The 13,434-nt window shown below is 38.4% G+C and overlaps 2 protein-coding genes across 8 annotated transcripts in view; one reads left to right on the forward strand and one right to left on the reverse strand.

Annotated features, from left to right (window-relative positions):
* The first annotated feature begins 1,588 nt into the window (after nucleotides 1–1,588).
* LOC107311319 (uncharacterized) lies at nucleotides 1,589–5,056 on the forward strand. Of its 2 annotated transcripts, XR_014943906.1 has the most exons (4): nucleotides 1,589–1,817; nucleotides 2,175–2,354; nucleotides 3,777–4,080; nucleotides 4,197–5,056. XR_014943906.1 is itself a non-coding variant. In XM_015857774.2 (2 exons), the coding sequence occupies exon 2, from the start codon at nucleotides 3,828–3,830 to the stop codon at nucleotides 4,776–4,778; it is 951 nt and encodes a 316-aa protein (XP_015713260.2). In that variant the 5' UTR covers nucleotides 2,218–2,354; nucleotides 3,777–3,827; the 3' UTR covers nucleotides 4,779–4,923. The 2 variants fall into 2 exon arrangements, 1 of the variants encoding a protein (XP_015713260.2); XM_015857774.2 differs by lacking the exon at nucleotides 1,589–1,817 and having other exon boundaries at nucleotides 2,218–2,354; nucleotides 3,777–4,923.
* A 79-nt stretch (nucleotides 5,057–5,135) lies between these two features.
* The window catches only part of WDR64 (WD repeat domain 64), an 82,759-nt gene continuing 74,460 nt past the window's right edge, over nucleotides 5,136–13,434 (reverse strand). For 4 of the 6 annotated variants that reach the window (XM_085541265.1, XM_085541266.1, XM_085541264.1 and 1 more), the window contains exons 22-29: nucleotides 11,948–12,009; nucleotides 11,446–11,555; nucleotides 11,139–11,309; nucleotides 9,270–9,369; nucleotides 6,702–6,782; nucleotides 6,505–6,538; nucleotides 5,689–5,796; nucleotides 5,136–5,271 (exon numbers count right to left, since the gene is read on the reverse strand). In XM_085541265.1, the coding sequence (XP_085397391.1) occupies nucleotides 5,708–5,796; nucleotides 6,505–6,538; nucleotides 6,702–6,782; nucleotides 9,270–9,369; nucleotides 11,139–11,309; nucleotides 11,446–11,555; nucleotides 11,948–12,009 (647 nt within the window). In that variant the 3' untranslated portion in view covers nucleotides 5,136–5,271; nucleotides 5,689–5,707. Of the gene's footprint in view, nucleotides 5,272–5,688; nucleotides 5,797–6,504; nucleotides 6,611–6,701; nucleotides 6,783–9,269; nucleotides 9,370–11,138; nucleotides 11,310–11,445; nucleotides 11,556–11,947; nucleotides 12,010–13,434 lie in introns of those variants that run through there. The other 2 variants (XR_014943904.1, XR_014943905.1) reach the window with 2 other exon arrangements.

Genomic DNA, 13,434 nt, shown 5'->3' on the forward strand with positions numbered 1-13,434 from the left:
TTCTGCCTATTTGACACATTAAACGCATCAGCTGTAGTTTGATAGCTGGCACGCAGTCTGCACATCCTGCAAACTGGGGCAGCAAGGGGCTCTATAGCACTCTACAGGAATGGAGGAAGAATCAAATATTGTACTTTTCGTGATAATTCAGACTTTGGATATCGGGCCATTTTGTGATTACAGACAGGAAATTAATTATTTCTATATCTCATATATCATGAAATGATCTCACAAAAGTGCACCTGTAGGAATATGTGGGCGGTATGCACTAGTATTCGGTTTGTTAAAAGTATCTTCAATCAGATTGTATCAATAATGCTAGTAAAGTCCTTAAAAACCCCTATTATCTAAGTTAACATTGTAACAGATGCCTGCTGCAGTCAGGCTAGGCCAAGAGCTTGGGCCTTATTTCACCAGTCAACTGTTAAATTTCTAATGCCATTTGCAGACCTCTGCACAGGTACAGAGGGGAACAGAAGAGCAGCCGTATCAATTTCCTGAATCAGAGTAACATTTACTTCACTGTCAGAGGTTTGGCATCTGGGCTGGCCACGATTTGTTCACTGCTGGGTGCACACGGCTTATGGAATCATTTTCCATTGAATAGATGAGTGAATACGATTCTGACATTCCATTCTTGACCAAATCTTACTCTATTTGCTGGAAGTCTGCTGAGGTAAGGCCCATACCCATCAACTTCATGAGAATGCAGCTATGGAATAAACACAGTTCTGCTAAGTAATACCTTGTGAAGCTCATTGATCTCAAAAGGAAAAAAAACACAACAGCCCAGCTTAGAAGTATTTGAAATAGATGTCTGTCAGAGCCAAGAACATCTGACCTCTCTGTGTCCTTGATTCTTCCAGCAAAAGCAAAAGAACATGAACCTACTTGTTACACGTTGCCAGTGATTAGCAGAAGCAACCTGCTCGTGAGTAATCCTATGGAAATGAGCACTGACCTATAAATGGCGTGATCCTTACTGCCAGTGGGAACCCACTGTCTGCCATCCAAATGTGTTGCCAATGTTTTGATTTGGTCATCTGCCTCACTGCTGTGAGTTCTGCAACTTCATTTTGAATACGTGAGCAGTGATTCTTGGCTGTGAGGAGCTCTCCTCCCAGATAACCAGATGCAGGGTTGTTTTTTTGTTTGTTTGGTGGAACCATTGGCACAAACAGATTCCAAGTGAAATAATAGCATTGTGGCTAGTTACACTTTACCTAATGGTTTCTTTTTTTAGGAGGAAATAAAGGTATAAGTGATAGCAAAAGGATGTTGTGGAATAATCACATACTTTCATCTTCGCTAATTACATCAGCTATTCCGTGTTCTGGTGTGGCTGTAGTGCTTTTGACAATTGGTTTTGATCTCTAGAAATGGATGTCAGCACAGAGAACAAAAGTTCACTAAGCACGTAGTATACCAGCACATATGTTATCTTCCCTTCTGTGATCTCTGCATCGTGAAATTATACATCGAGGTGCAGGTGAAGAAGTCTCTGTGCCAGCAGTTGCAGGACTCAGCCTCCCCACTAGAGACTTGCTAGTTCAGAGTCCAGAGTGAAACCCAGTCCAGTGGTCAGTTCAGTTTCGCTTTTGAATGCACTGAATTGGGAACAGCTCACTCTCCCTTTCTTTGTAGGTAGATCTTCAAACTACTCCTGCAGAAATTGCTGCCAGCTAAAATACCGAGTATTTTTTAAACCTCACAATAATATCTGCTTATCTACAATACAGAAAACGTAGAGCCTGTTACAGGGTTCTATTATTTCTTATTTGCGTGGACCTCCTCCTTATGGAGAAGACAACAAACAGGTAAAGTTTCCAGTGCATTCCTCCCTACTTGCAGGTGTTCCTCTGTTGGAGGAGAACAGATGTTCAAATCCGTTGGAAAGATGTGTGTTTTGCTATAAAGCCCCATATACCCTTCTAGTATACCCTTCTATAGTCTGTATTACTGTAACATTTTTCTTCTGCAGTACCTATGTGTTACCCAGAAAACCATAAACCAGTCCCAGGTCACTGGTTTCCTCTGCTCTGTCTGAGCCTGCCAAGAACCTGAGCTATGCCTGCACGATTTTCTCCCAGTTAGGGAATCATACAGAGCTAAGTATCTAGATGTTTTTAAAACACCGTATAATAGTGTTAACAGTATGATTCAATCATTAACAGGAAATTGCAGAGATGCAAACAAACTGGTTTGGCAGATGATGGGAAAGGAACAGCTGTGTCATCATATTTAAGCTGAACATCTGAGGCAAAAGAAACCTGATTCCTAAGGCAGCTGAGCAGCACCTAGGAGGTGTTGTTGTAGACTTCCTTAATTTGGTGTTGAGCCTCACTGTGCTTCAGGTAAGCTATGCCTAGACTTATGTGGATGGCTTGTGCTGCTTTTTCTCTGATAAAAAGGGATTCTGAATAATACTTATTTTCTCCACATTTCTGGTAGTGCAGACAGTGAACTAGCAGATAAAGCCTATGTCTTGGGGAAACCTAGGGAAGAATGAATAATGTGCTGATGTGGATAAAAGCTTATTTTAAGCTGGAAACTCTAGTGTAATGACTGAAGATCCTTTAAAACAAACAAGCTTTATGGCAGCATGTCAAGTGTAGGTTGTAAAATATCTTTGCTGGTTACTGCTCCTTCAGATTTGTTGACAAATGTCTGGCACAGTAGTGGAAGGAAGCTCCATATAGGTAAGTATAGATGCTGTAACACATGCTCTAAGGCCAAGTTCGGTAGGCAGGTTCTTGCAGTTTTTCAGCTTTTTCACTCTTCTGTGGCTATATCTCACATCCTCTGTATTTCTGCAGGTGATGTGATGATAAAGGCAGGACAGACAACAGCAAAGCCTGTTAATGTACTTGTTTACAAACTCCTCAACTGGCCTATGTTATGTGAAGCTTTTAACTGACGGAATTGAAAGTACCCTTTTCTTCTGCTTTCCCCAACTTATTTATTCATTTTACTTGATTATGTGTAAGACTGTTTTTTCTATGAGTGTGATGCCTTCAGACCTGAGAGCTCTGTTAGTATCTTGCTGAACTACAGCTTTCCAAAAAATGTCATATTTACTGACACCTTAAAAGTATCTTAGTTCTCTCGAGGAGAAAGGAAACGTGAAAACTAAAGAGAGTTGTTACACAATGGACTTGTATACATTTGTGATGATGTCACAGTAATTCAGCCTGGAGAAGAGCCAGAGGTAGACCTTAGCAGCACTCAATTTTTATCAGCCTGTCTATTCTAGACAAACATAGAGATGGTCTGCGCTGACATAACCTCTAGTTTTGAAAGCACGTGGATAATGGAAAGATACTTTGCTCAAGTCAATGAGATGCAGATGTTACTTCAAATTTTCTTAGAATTTTCTTGATGTTTCATGGTTGAAAAAAAAAAAGGAACACTTGGTTAGGAAAATGTTTATTTAAAATATTTATGCTCAGAACTAGTGATTCTTTGGTGTCACATAATATGATCAAATAATCTTTGTTCTTTCTTTGGGCCTCCCTTATTCCCCATAATCTGCCATTTCCCTGGCCCTGTTATTCTGGGAGAATCCCCTCTTTCAGAAAAACTGTATCAATTACATCTAGCCACACAAAGTCCCCCGTTCCTTTTTTGTGTTTCTTGAAAGTACTTTCATTCTTTGTACTACTTGGAGTTAAATTAGAACAGGTTAATTGGTAACTGATTTTTCTAGCAGCAGCTGTTCTACACACATCTAATTCCATTTGTAAGTAATCTAAAGTCTGTCTTTTACTTTTATGCAGGTACTGCCATACTCTTTTTTTTGCTGAGTCTTCCAGCAGGAACTGAAAACTATGTATCTGTTCCTCCTTTCCATTCTATATTTGCCTCTGAAACCCACTAGCAGCCGAGAAGTTATATTTGGCCATAACCATTTCACTGAGTATCAAGTGGGCAACATGAACCTGATCCTCTCTGTCCCACATGGTGGGTCAATGGAACCTGAAGACATCCCTGACCGAGAGGCTGGCTGTTGGGATGCAGAGACATCTTCTTGTATTTTCTCTCATGAATGTCCTCCTGGAAGCATTCAAAATTATGACAAGTGTAAAGTATCTACCAAACAAGACAGATACACAATAGAAGTGGCTCAGGCTCTTGCTGAGGAAATCAACAAAATTACTGATGGTTTCTTTCCACATATTGTTTTAAACCACTTACAGAGGTTCAAGATGGATGCCAACAGGGAAAAGGAAGAGGCCACCTTTGGAGTTCCCCAAGCAGAACAGGCCTGGGAGGATTACATGGGGTTTTTGACCACTGCAAAATCACAGATGACAGGGGGCCTGATTCTGGATATCCATGGACAAGCACATCCCGAACAGTGGATAGAATTAGGTTATACACTTTCAAAAACTTCTCTTAACTCGGGTGACATTTCTGCTTCAAATTCCTCCATTAGACATCTGTCCAATCAGCTAGTTGGTGTGTCTTTTGAAACTTTGCTTGCAGGGAACAGAAGTTTGGGTAAATATATTGAAGAACAAAATAACAGTTACATTTGTGTGCCTTCTCTATCCAATCCAAGCCCCGAAAATGGGAACTATTATAGTGGTGGATATATAACGCAGACTTTTGGCTCCCGACATTCTGGTGTTGTTGATGCTATTCAGATTGAACTGCCACAGTGGGTGAGGGCACCTAAAGAACTTCCCAAATTCTGTAAAGCACTAGCAAAGGCTGTAATGAAATTCTGGCAAACTAACTACTGCAGCCAGCTCAAGCACGGGTTTCTGCCGTGCTGAAAAATGTTGTCTTAATTAAGATACCTTTCCATAATATAGTAATGATCTGGAACAACTGATATACCTAAAACACTTAAACCTGAAATACAAGTGTGGATGCTAGAGAAAAATAGCCTCATAAGCTTTTCTGTTTTTAATTTCTTTCCTGTAGCATCCTTTGTTCTCTAGTATACAATAAGCATCTGTTCTAGTTAATTCTGTGTAGTCCAGTGCTTTAGTAGATTGCCTATTCAATAAAATTGGGTGTCTCTGCTTTTCTTCTGATACGAAAAACAAAAGAATGAATTCATTCAGTACTTCAAGGCAGATGTTTAGCCACTAGCTGGGAAGCACGGCCACAGCACACATAGCAGTTACTTAAGATGATGAACGCCTTAATCACCTCACTTTTTTCATCCTTTTTCCAGACTTTTATTGCTGAGCAGGACATAATATGGTGTGGGATATCTCTGGTCAGTTCATGTCAGCCATACCAGATGTGGTCTCTCCTATCCTGTAAATTGGGAGTGGGGAAAAGAAACAGCTTGATGACACAGGCAACTCTTAGCAATAGCCACAACACTGTTGTGTTATTGTGCTTTTTAAATCACAACTCAAAACACAGCAGCATGTGGAATGCTACGAAGAAAACTAGCTTAATCCTAGCCAGAATTAGTGCATTTTTACTCTCCAGAGACATTTGCATGCCAGCAATAGAAGTATTTTTTGCAGATTTATGGCCCTGAATCTTTAAAAGCAGTCAATCACAGTAAGGTGCTTTTCATTCTTAACTATCAAGACATGGAGCAAGTTGGGCGTTTCTGTAAGTGTCTTGTTATAATCATGTTAGAATTTTTTCACTGCTTGAAGAACTGGGATGGATGTAGAGATTTTATTTCCATATGCTCAAGGAACCTGCTAAACTACTTGCCTTAAGATGAACGTAATATTCACTTGTCTTGATTCTGCTCTCCATTGAGCTTTGTCTCCTCTTTCGGTTCAGTTAGAGTGGATGCTTCAGGTTTGTTCCGCTGATGATCTATAGAAATAAACTGCAGTTTTTCAAGAGATAATAAATATACCTACAATCAGACCACTTTCTGGTGTTTTGTAACAGCACAGACAAAAAATTGTTGTGCATTCAGCTCACAAAAAAAATTGATGATGCTTTATGTAAATCTGTTGTAATGCCATTGGCTTCAATGTATTTGCTCCTAACTTGTCAGGAAAGAAAATAAAACATAGAGTTCCAAGGCACATTGATGGTCAGAAAAACAGTATATGTGCCATCCATTTGAACAATATGTATCAGCTCCTGCATTTGTTAGGTTAGTATGAATGAGATACTCCATCTGTAATGCTGCTTTTAAAACCGTAAGTCATATATATTTGGATGCTCTATTTATTCTACCTAACGAACTGCCTAAATGTTTGCAGTCTTGTCCAAGCTGGTTCACTAGGCTTTCTCTACAGAGAGAAATCAGTATGACTTCAAGGGGTGATTCTTTCCACCTCTAATGGTGGTGATGATGCTGCGGAATTTCTGGTCTCACTCCAAATAAGGAACAACGAAGGAAGCCTTGTTAGCTCATAATATATCTAACCAACAGTACCTACAAAATCGTATTAACTTACAGTTAACTTACAGACTGTGTAGAATCAATAGTCTGGCTAAAAGAAAATACTCTGAAACAATAACTTGATGACATGAGGCTGAATGGGAGAAATAAATGGTTGGACTACTCACTGTGTAGGATGCTTTCTTCAGCTGGCTTCTCAAGCTTCCACCAAATGGAGAACAGAGTTGGGTTGGTAGTACGTCAGAGCATGTCAGAAAATTAAATTGAGAAACACTTAACAACAGAGTGAGCACATTATGTTAATTACAAGTGCTAAGGACTTCTGCTGCTTGAACATCACGGTGTGGGAAGCATTTGTGCTTACCTTATATAAAGGGAGATGCCCATATACTGCACCAGTCACTCTGGTTCCTGACACAATGCTCTCCAAAGGTTGTCTAGGGGGCTGATCAATGGAAACCAAAGTGAGTTTGGTACTAGTTCAAAACAAAAGGTAATGAAGAAATCCTATTACATCCTATTACTTTTATTGAATAGCATGGGTAGCTTTCATATTATCTGCAGAAGTTAATATCATTACTATGTGGAGAGATTGTGGTTTATGCACAGGTTTTGAACATTTTTAGATCAGAAGGGGATTTTTCTTCTGCTATAAAAAAGAGATAGCAGGCAAGATTCCAGCTTCCCAAGTTAATTCAACACAGTTAATAGCAATTACTATTATTATTATTTTAAATCACCTAAATTAAATCTGTTTAAAATACTTAGCTATATCACCTATCAACATTTTGTTAAGTTCAATACAGGAATCATTTTCACGTTACTTGTCTGTTTTGGTGGATGCACGCTATTAGAGGACAGTGAAAAGCTAGATGAAGGCTAATGGGGTAAGAACTCCTTCCCACACGATAGCTTCATCTACAGACTGTCAGACTGACTCACTCTTCTGGGCTATGCAAATCACAAACCAGCCAGTTTGGAAAGATGTAAGTGAACAAAAAGGCATTGCTGTTGTAAACTGTAGGAAGCTTCAAATTAGTGAAAATACCTCAGCTACCTTGATAGTTCATCCACAATCACATGAATCCTTAGACTTACCTAGGTATTATACAGGCAGACAGGGCAGGAAATCTAACTGTTCTTACATAACATAGCAGTAATTTCACCCTAGAAGAACATCTTGTGGTCCTCTAACATGGAAAAAGAATGTACCTAAACACTGAAATAGTGCAAATAATGCATTTCTACCCCATCTGAAAGTGAGATTAGTTTGAAATGGTATAATGCACAAAGACTTTCTACAAACATTTTTCACACAGCTGAGTGTGGTGCAGTAATAACAGTTTGAAATATCACATCTTCAGCAATGAAAAACATTCCTCGAGGAATTAATTCCAGACATCACTTATCAATGTTAATTACTAGACATCACTCTTTTTCAGGATGATTGGACGTCTGGATTACAATGAGTTAATTGTACACTCTTGGTATTTGCACAGCCACTGAATAGCAAACTTCTAGTCTGAAGTGCAAACTGAACTCAGTTTATTTTTCTCTACAGCTAATGAAAAGAAATCAAACCTTTTTCTTAGAAAAAGCTCCAGTGCCAACATGCCTGAACAGACAGGTATTTTCCACTGTGAGTCTTCATCTCAAATGACTACGTAAAAACCAAGGTGGCACTCACCTCTATTGGCTTGTCCCAAGGTATACTCAGCCACTAACTGATACCATCAACTTCATGTTTTATTCTCAGCATCAACATATTTTTTCCCACTTACACTTCTCTTTTATTGTACTCTGCTGTGTCTACAGCTGCTGAGCAGCAGGGGATTGGTGTTCAACTGCTGTTACTTTGTACTGTGTGCCCTTTCTGTATAAAAGCAGTTTTCTTGATTTTTACAGAGGTCACTTCAGAGATTGTGTAGAATCCCTGACTGGTATAACTGGTACATAAAGGTGCTCGTCATCTTGTTGTTGCCTTCGGGTGAAATGAATGCCTCAAGAGAATGCCTCAACATTGTATGCTTGGCAACAAATAATCTGCTAGCTCCAACTAGTTGAACATTCAGAGGAGATGAGTGCTGATCCTTGGTATCACAGGGCAAGGAAAAGGAAATAACTGTTTGGGCAAGATAGGGCAGTAAACACTAGAGAAGTGTGTTTCATTCTCCTTGTCATCTCACCCAAGCTACCCAGGGAGAACTGGTTATAGGAGTAATAACTTCCACTGACTGCTGTTTAGATTTAGCTGGTCACATTAGTATTAGAATAACGGATTGTGGTACATAGGAGACCCACTGTACCATAAATTTTAGGAAAGGATGTAAAGAATTCATAGCCCTTGCTAAACATGGGGCAAGAGTGGACAGGAAGGTGTTAATGGAAGGTTTTCTTTTTTTTGATGAGTGTCCATAGAGTTTGCATCTTTTTCCTTTTCTAGTCCAGTTCCAAAAGGAGAAGTTTCATTTGTTCCCATGACTTTTAAAGCTATGCCATGTAAAGATGGAGGAGTTGCACCATTATTTAGTAAGAGCAGTAGAAAGAACTACTATATATAAGTAGGTGCTCACCATTGCTCTAATATTTTCTCACATCCTTCAAGTAAACCTTGGATACTACATGGACTTCTGTGGAACCATGTAAGTATTTTGGGTTTGAGGTTTTTTGTTGTTGTTGATTGTAGGGTTTTTTATGCCATCAAGCCAAACAAGTGAATCAGTATGTTCTTTCTTCTACATTGGAATTTAGAAGTGTAAAACAAAGACAGTGAAAAACAGAATTTTCATGGATCTCTTTGTTAATGCATTTTTGTTCTAGCTTCTTTACTGAATGAGAATATATAGGGATACTTATGACTGTTCTCTAAATACAGTTGCATTTCCTACTATGTTGCACAGGACTGAAACAAATCAGTAATGACATCAAATACCTTTGGAGAAGCCAGAGCTTTGAAAAACTTCAAGTTCTGAATTGCTTCCACCTGTCCATCCCTTTTTAAAACTGAAGATGATCTGGGTAGTGATTTTCCCCTGTGCATGAAAAACAGAAAAGGACCAAAAATCAGAAGCTCACATCTAAACAGCAAATTGAAATTCCACACTGGCACCAAAATAAAATCATTTTGAAGTACAAATTACTTCATATGTCTTCAAAATATAATTTACATTGGGAGCTTCAAATGTGTCCTGATGTGTTTCACCAACACTTCTTCAGTCCAGATAATGGCTTGTCATCTTTGGGAAGTTGGATAAAGTAATACACAAAACAGTCTTTACTGCAACTCAGTGCTAATTCACTGTCTGGTAATGTTTTGTTTTTTGGTGTTTTTTTTTTTCAGTTCTGACTACAATTCTTCTATGCTTCTGTAATAGCAGAGAAGCTTCCCTCTGGTCCACCTTATGAGGCTGTACATGTACAAGTCTATGGGACCAGATGACATGCACCCTAGGATTCTGAAGAAACTGGCTGATATGGTTGCCAAGCCCCTCTCTGTCACACTTGAAAAATCATGACTTTCCATTGAAATCCCAGGTACAAGTACAGACTGGGAGACAAACTCATTGAGACCAGGCCTGCTTGGGGGTCTTGATAGACATGAAGCTGGAGATGAACTTGCATTGTGCTCTTGCAGTCCAGAAGGTCAACTGTATCCTGGCTGCATCAAAAGAAAAGAGGGATGACCAGCAGGGAGAGGGAGGTGATTGTTCCCCTCTACTCTGCCCTTGTGATTTCCCATCTGGAGCAGTGTGTCCAAGCCTGAGGTCCCCAGGATGAGCTGTTAGCATTTCCAGAGTATTCTGACTATTTTCTGCCTCTTCAAAAAGACTGTAGGGATTAGTCCTTCAAACACAATCAAGAACTTCTCTTTACTGATGAGTTACTGTTCTGACTTCAGCAAAACTACTCACATTAGTAAGAATTCTGTGTAAGAAGTTAGCAAGAGACCAGCCTAAATGGGCTAACAGTAAAGGAACTTAGAACTTTCCCATTTTCTCAGAATTCCTTGATAAAAGTCAGCCTAAAAATGAACATAATACATGAAACCTTATAATTAAAGCCTGTTTGACTTCTTTAAGCCTTACAGTAACTTTTCAGTTTGTCAGAAACATCCATGTGCATTTTGCTTCTGCATTTCCCCAAACCACTGGCTAATGAAACAGGGAGATCTGGGACTTATTACAGCCTTAGCTAGAGGACCAGCGTTCTCCAGCTTGACTTGTAGCAAACCCACATCCCTGGAGAGCCTAGAAGGAAAGAGGTCCAACACTGCCACTGAGTATACGAAATTCATGTCAGTGTCAGAACATCAAGATTGGAGGTATGTGAATGTATCTATAGTATCCCAGCAAACTTATTTAAACCATCTTTTAAATATAAATATTGTTTCTAGTTTGAAAATGTTCACAGTAAGCTTTTCTAATAAAGTTTTGGGTAACCCAGAAGTATAACAGCTTGCAGAACTGGAAAAAAAAAAAAAAAAAAAAAAAAAAAAAAAAGTCTATTAACCTGAACAGTGTAGATAACAAGCAAACTGTAATTAGGCTAAAAGAGGAGGTGATTATCTAGTCGTTACTATTACTTAAATCAAATCTTGATGATCACCTAATCATGACAGCCACCTATTTATAACAATAGTGAGATTTATCCATGGTTTGTAAAACCATTTTTTTTTAAAGGATTGTACTGGTTCCTCATGGGAAACATTTTTACTTTATGATCTTCAGAAAAAAAGGTGCTCTGAAAGTATAATATTTCAGAATTATTCCCCACTCATGCATCTAAATATTTGAGATCTTACTTGTCTCTGTCTGGCTTGCTCTTCTGTTCCATATGCTCACTTTCCTCTTTAATTATCACTGGAACATCTTTAACATCACAAGGCAAAATCAATCGACTGATATCCGATAATTCAAATTTCCTGGGCTGCCCAAAGTAACCAAGATAGTATCCATTCATGGCATGCCAGAGTCTATAGATATAGTAAAAGCAGTTCCAAAGGACAGAAAGGAAAATTAATGCTTTTAAGAAGTGGAGCAAGAGTGAAAATACATTATCAGGTTCTGCAGCACTGGCCATAGAAGTAATAAGTATTAGGTACATTGTACCTGACTGAACCATCAACAGATGCTGTTACTACCACATGTTTTTGCTCTTCATGAAATAAGCCAATGATTTCAGCAGAGTGTGCCTTCCAACAGAGCTCCTCCTTTATTTGCTGAGGGGAAAAAGCAACATAACCACATTTTAGGCAGTTCTGTACATCACCGTGGTTACTGGCTTAGTGGTTTTACCAGCAAGCCTTTCTGAAAATTAAGTGAGGACTTACTGTTTCCTTCACCAAAGAGGCTGCAAATGGTATGTGGCAGAAATTCTGCTTAGAAGACAGTGATAAATTCATTCTAATGTAACCTCTTTTAACACAATAGGATGCTGCTATTGGCATTTAACTTATGGCATTTTTGTTTGTTTGTTTGCTTGTTCATTTACGACCTTTACATGCAGGAAACAATTTTAGACCCCATAGAGGTCTGCATCCATTTTATTTTTTATTTTTTTGCTACTGTTCTTATACTTCTCAGTTTAAGAAAATGTCAGATTTTCCCTTACATTTTTACTGTTTTCTGGATCTTCTAAGAATGAGACAATGCTCCAGCACATAACGTGTCCTTCTATTTAAAAAAGGAAAAAGCAAAACGTCAATAAATTTCATTACTGCTACACAGTTTCTTGTTGCTAACATATGTTCTTGGTAAACACCAGGCAGATTAAAAAAAAAAATCATAGGTCAGTGGAAATTATTTTAGTGGGAAAATCACTATCTCATTGTCAAGCACACAGAGTAGAAAATAATATACATTTAGTAATATGCAAATGAATACACATATCATTTTGAATAATGTTTCTTTAAATAGATTTGAAATTGAAAGAATGCAGAGTTCTTTCCTTGAGTGACAAGAATTAGTAACAAGAGTAATCTTTTCCAGACTGTTATCTATTGCACAAGCTTGATTTGAGTTTCTGAGGATAAAAAACTGTTTTTCAATCCTGGTAAAAAGGAAAAAGTTTATGATTAATTGCATATATAATTAAGGCTTAATGTTATATGATCGTCTAGTGCATTAAGTAGAACTAGAATGAAAGAGCCATTTTTCTCAAGACCTGTTGTTGCCTCTTACATACATAATTTCTACTACTAGACAGAGGAATCTCTTGTGTTATTCCAGCCTTCATTTTGGACACATCTAACTTCTAGGACCGACTATTATCAAGCAAATAAAAAGGAAATCTGGTAAAGGGAACAATACATTGACATTAGCACCACAGATAAAAGAGAAGAACGCAGAAGGCATAAGAAGCATATACACTCAGTGGCGCAAAAACAAAAGGACAAAGGGAGAGTGCCAGATGAAGAGGTAATAGGGTGGATGCTTTTCCACAGTTAATTAAAATCTGGTTCAGTGTATGCTACCTTATTGATTTGAATCAGTGAAGAGTAGAAACTCCTCTTCATTTTCAGAACTTCAATTTCCTGCTCAGTTTTGAGCCAGATGAAATAAAAAAGAACAAAAAACACACAAACAAACAAACAAAAAAAAAAAAAAAAAAAAAAAAGATAGAAAAGGAAAAAAAAAAAAAAGAAAAAACCAAACACCTCAATCCATTTCAATGTTGATAGCATAATAGCAGGAAACCAGTAGGAAACAGTTCTAATAGATACTTCAGAAGAAAAGTGGCACATGACAGGCCAATCTGACATCACATGACAGATGTAGAAGAGAAAAATTTCCAGGGTTAATGGAGAGGTCTGGGGGTCAGACAGCAGATAAACTCTTAGACTTTCTCCCAGGTAAATCCGGATTTGATGTGAAATTAAGTCTAACAGTGAGCTGCTAGCACAGACCACAAGTGCTTTCTTTCCTTACATAGCTGTGTACCAATGAGGCCATTACTGTGTATACCACATCAGTGTATCAGTGTCTGAATCACAGCTCTTGGTACAGCCAAAGGATGGGGTTTTTATTTAGTTTTGTTACTGCAGGTGTGACATTTTTGTTTGTTCCTAATAGCCTTTGGTATTAATGCAGTAATTCAGA

Source organism: Coturnix japonica, chromosome 3 (genome assembly GCF_054131305.1).
Source record: "Coturnix japonica strain WE chromosome 3, WE-NBRP24, whole genome shotgun sequence".
Lineage (NCBI taxonomy): Eukaryota > Metazoa > Chordata > Aves > Galliformes > Phasianidae > Coturnix > Coturnix japonica.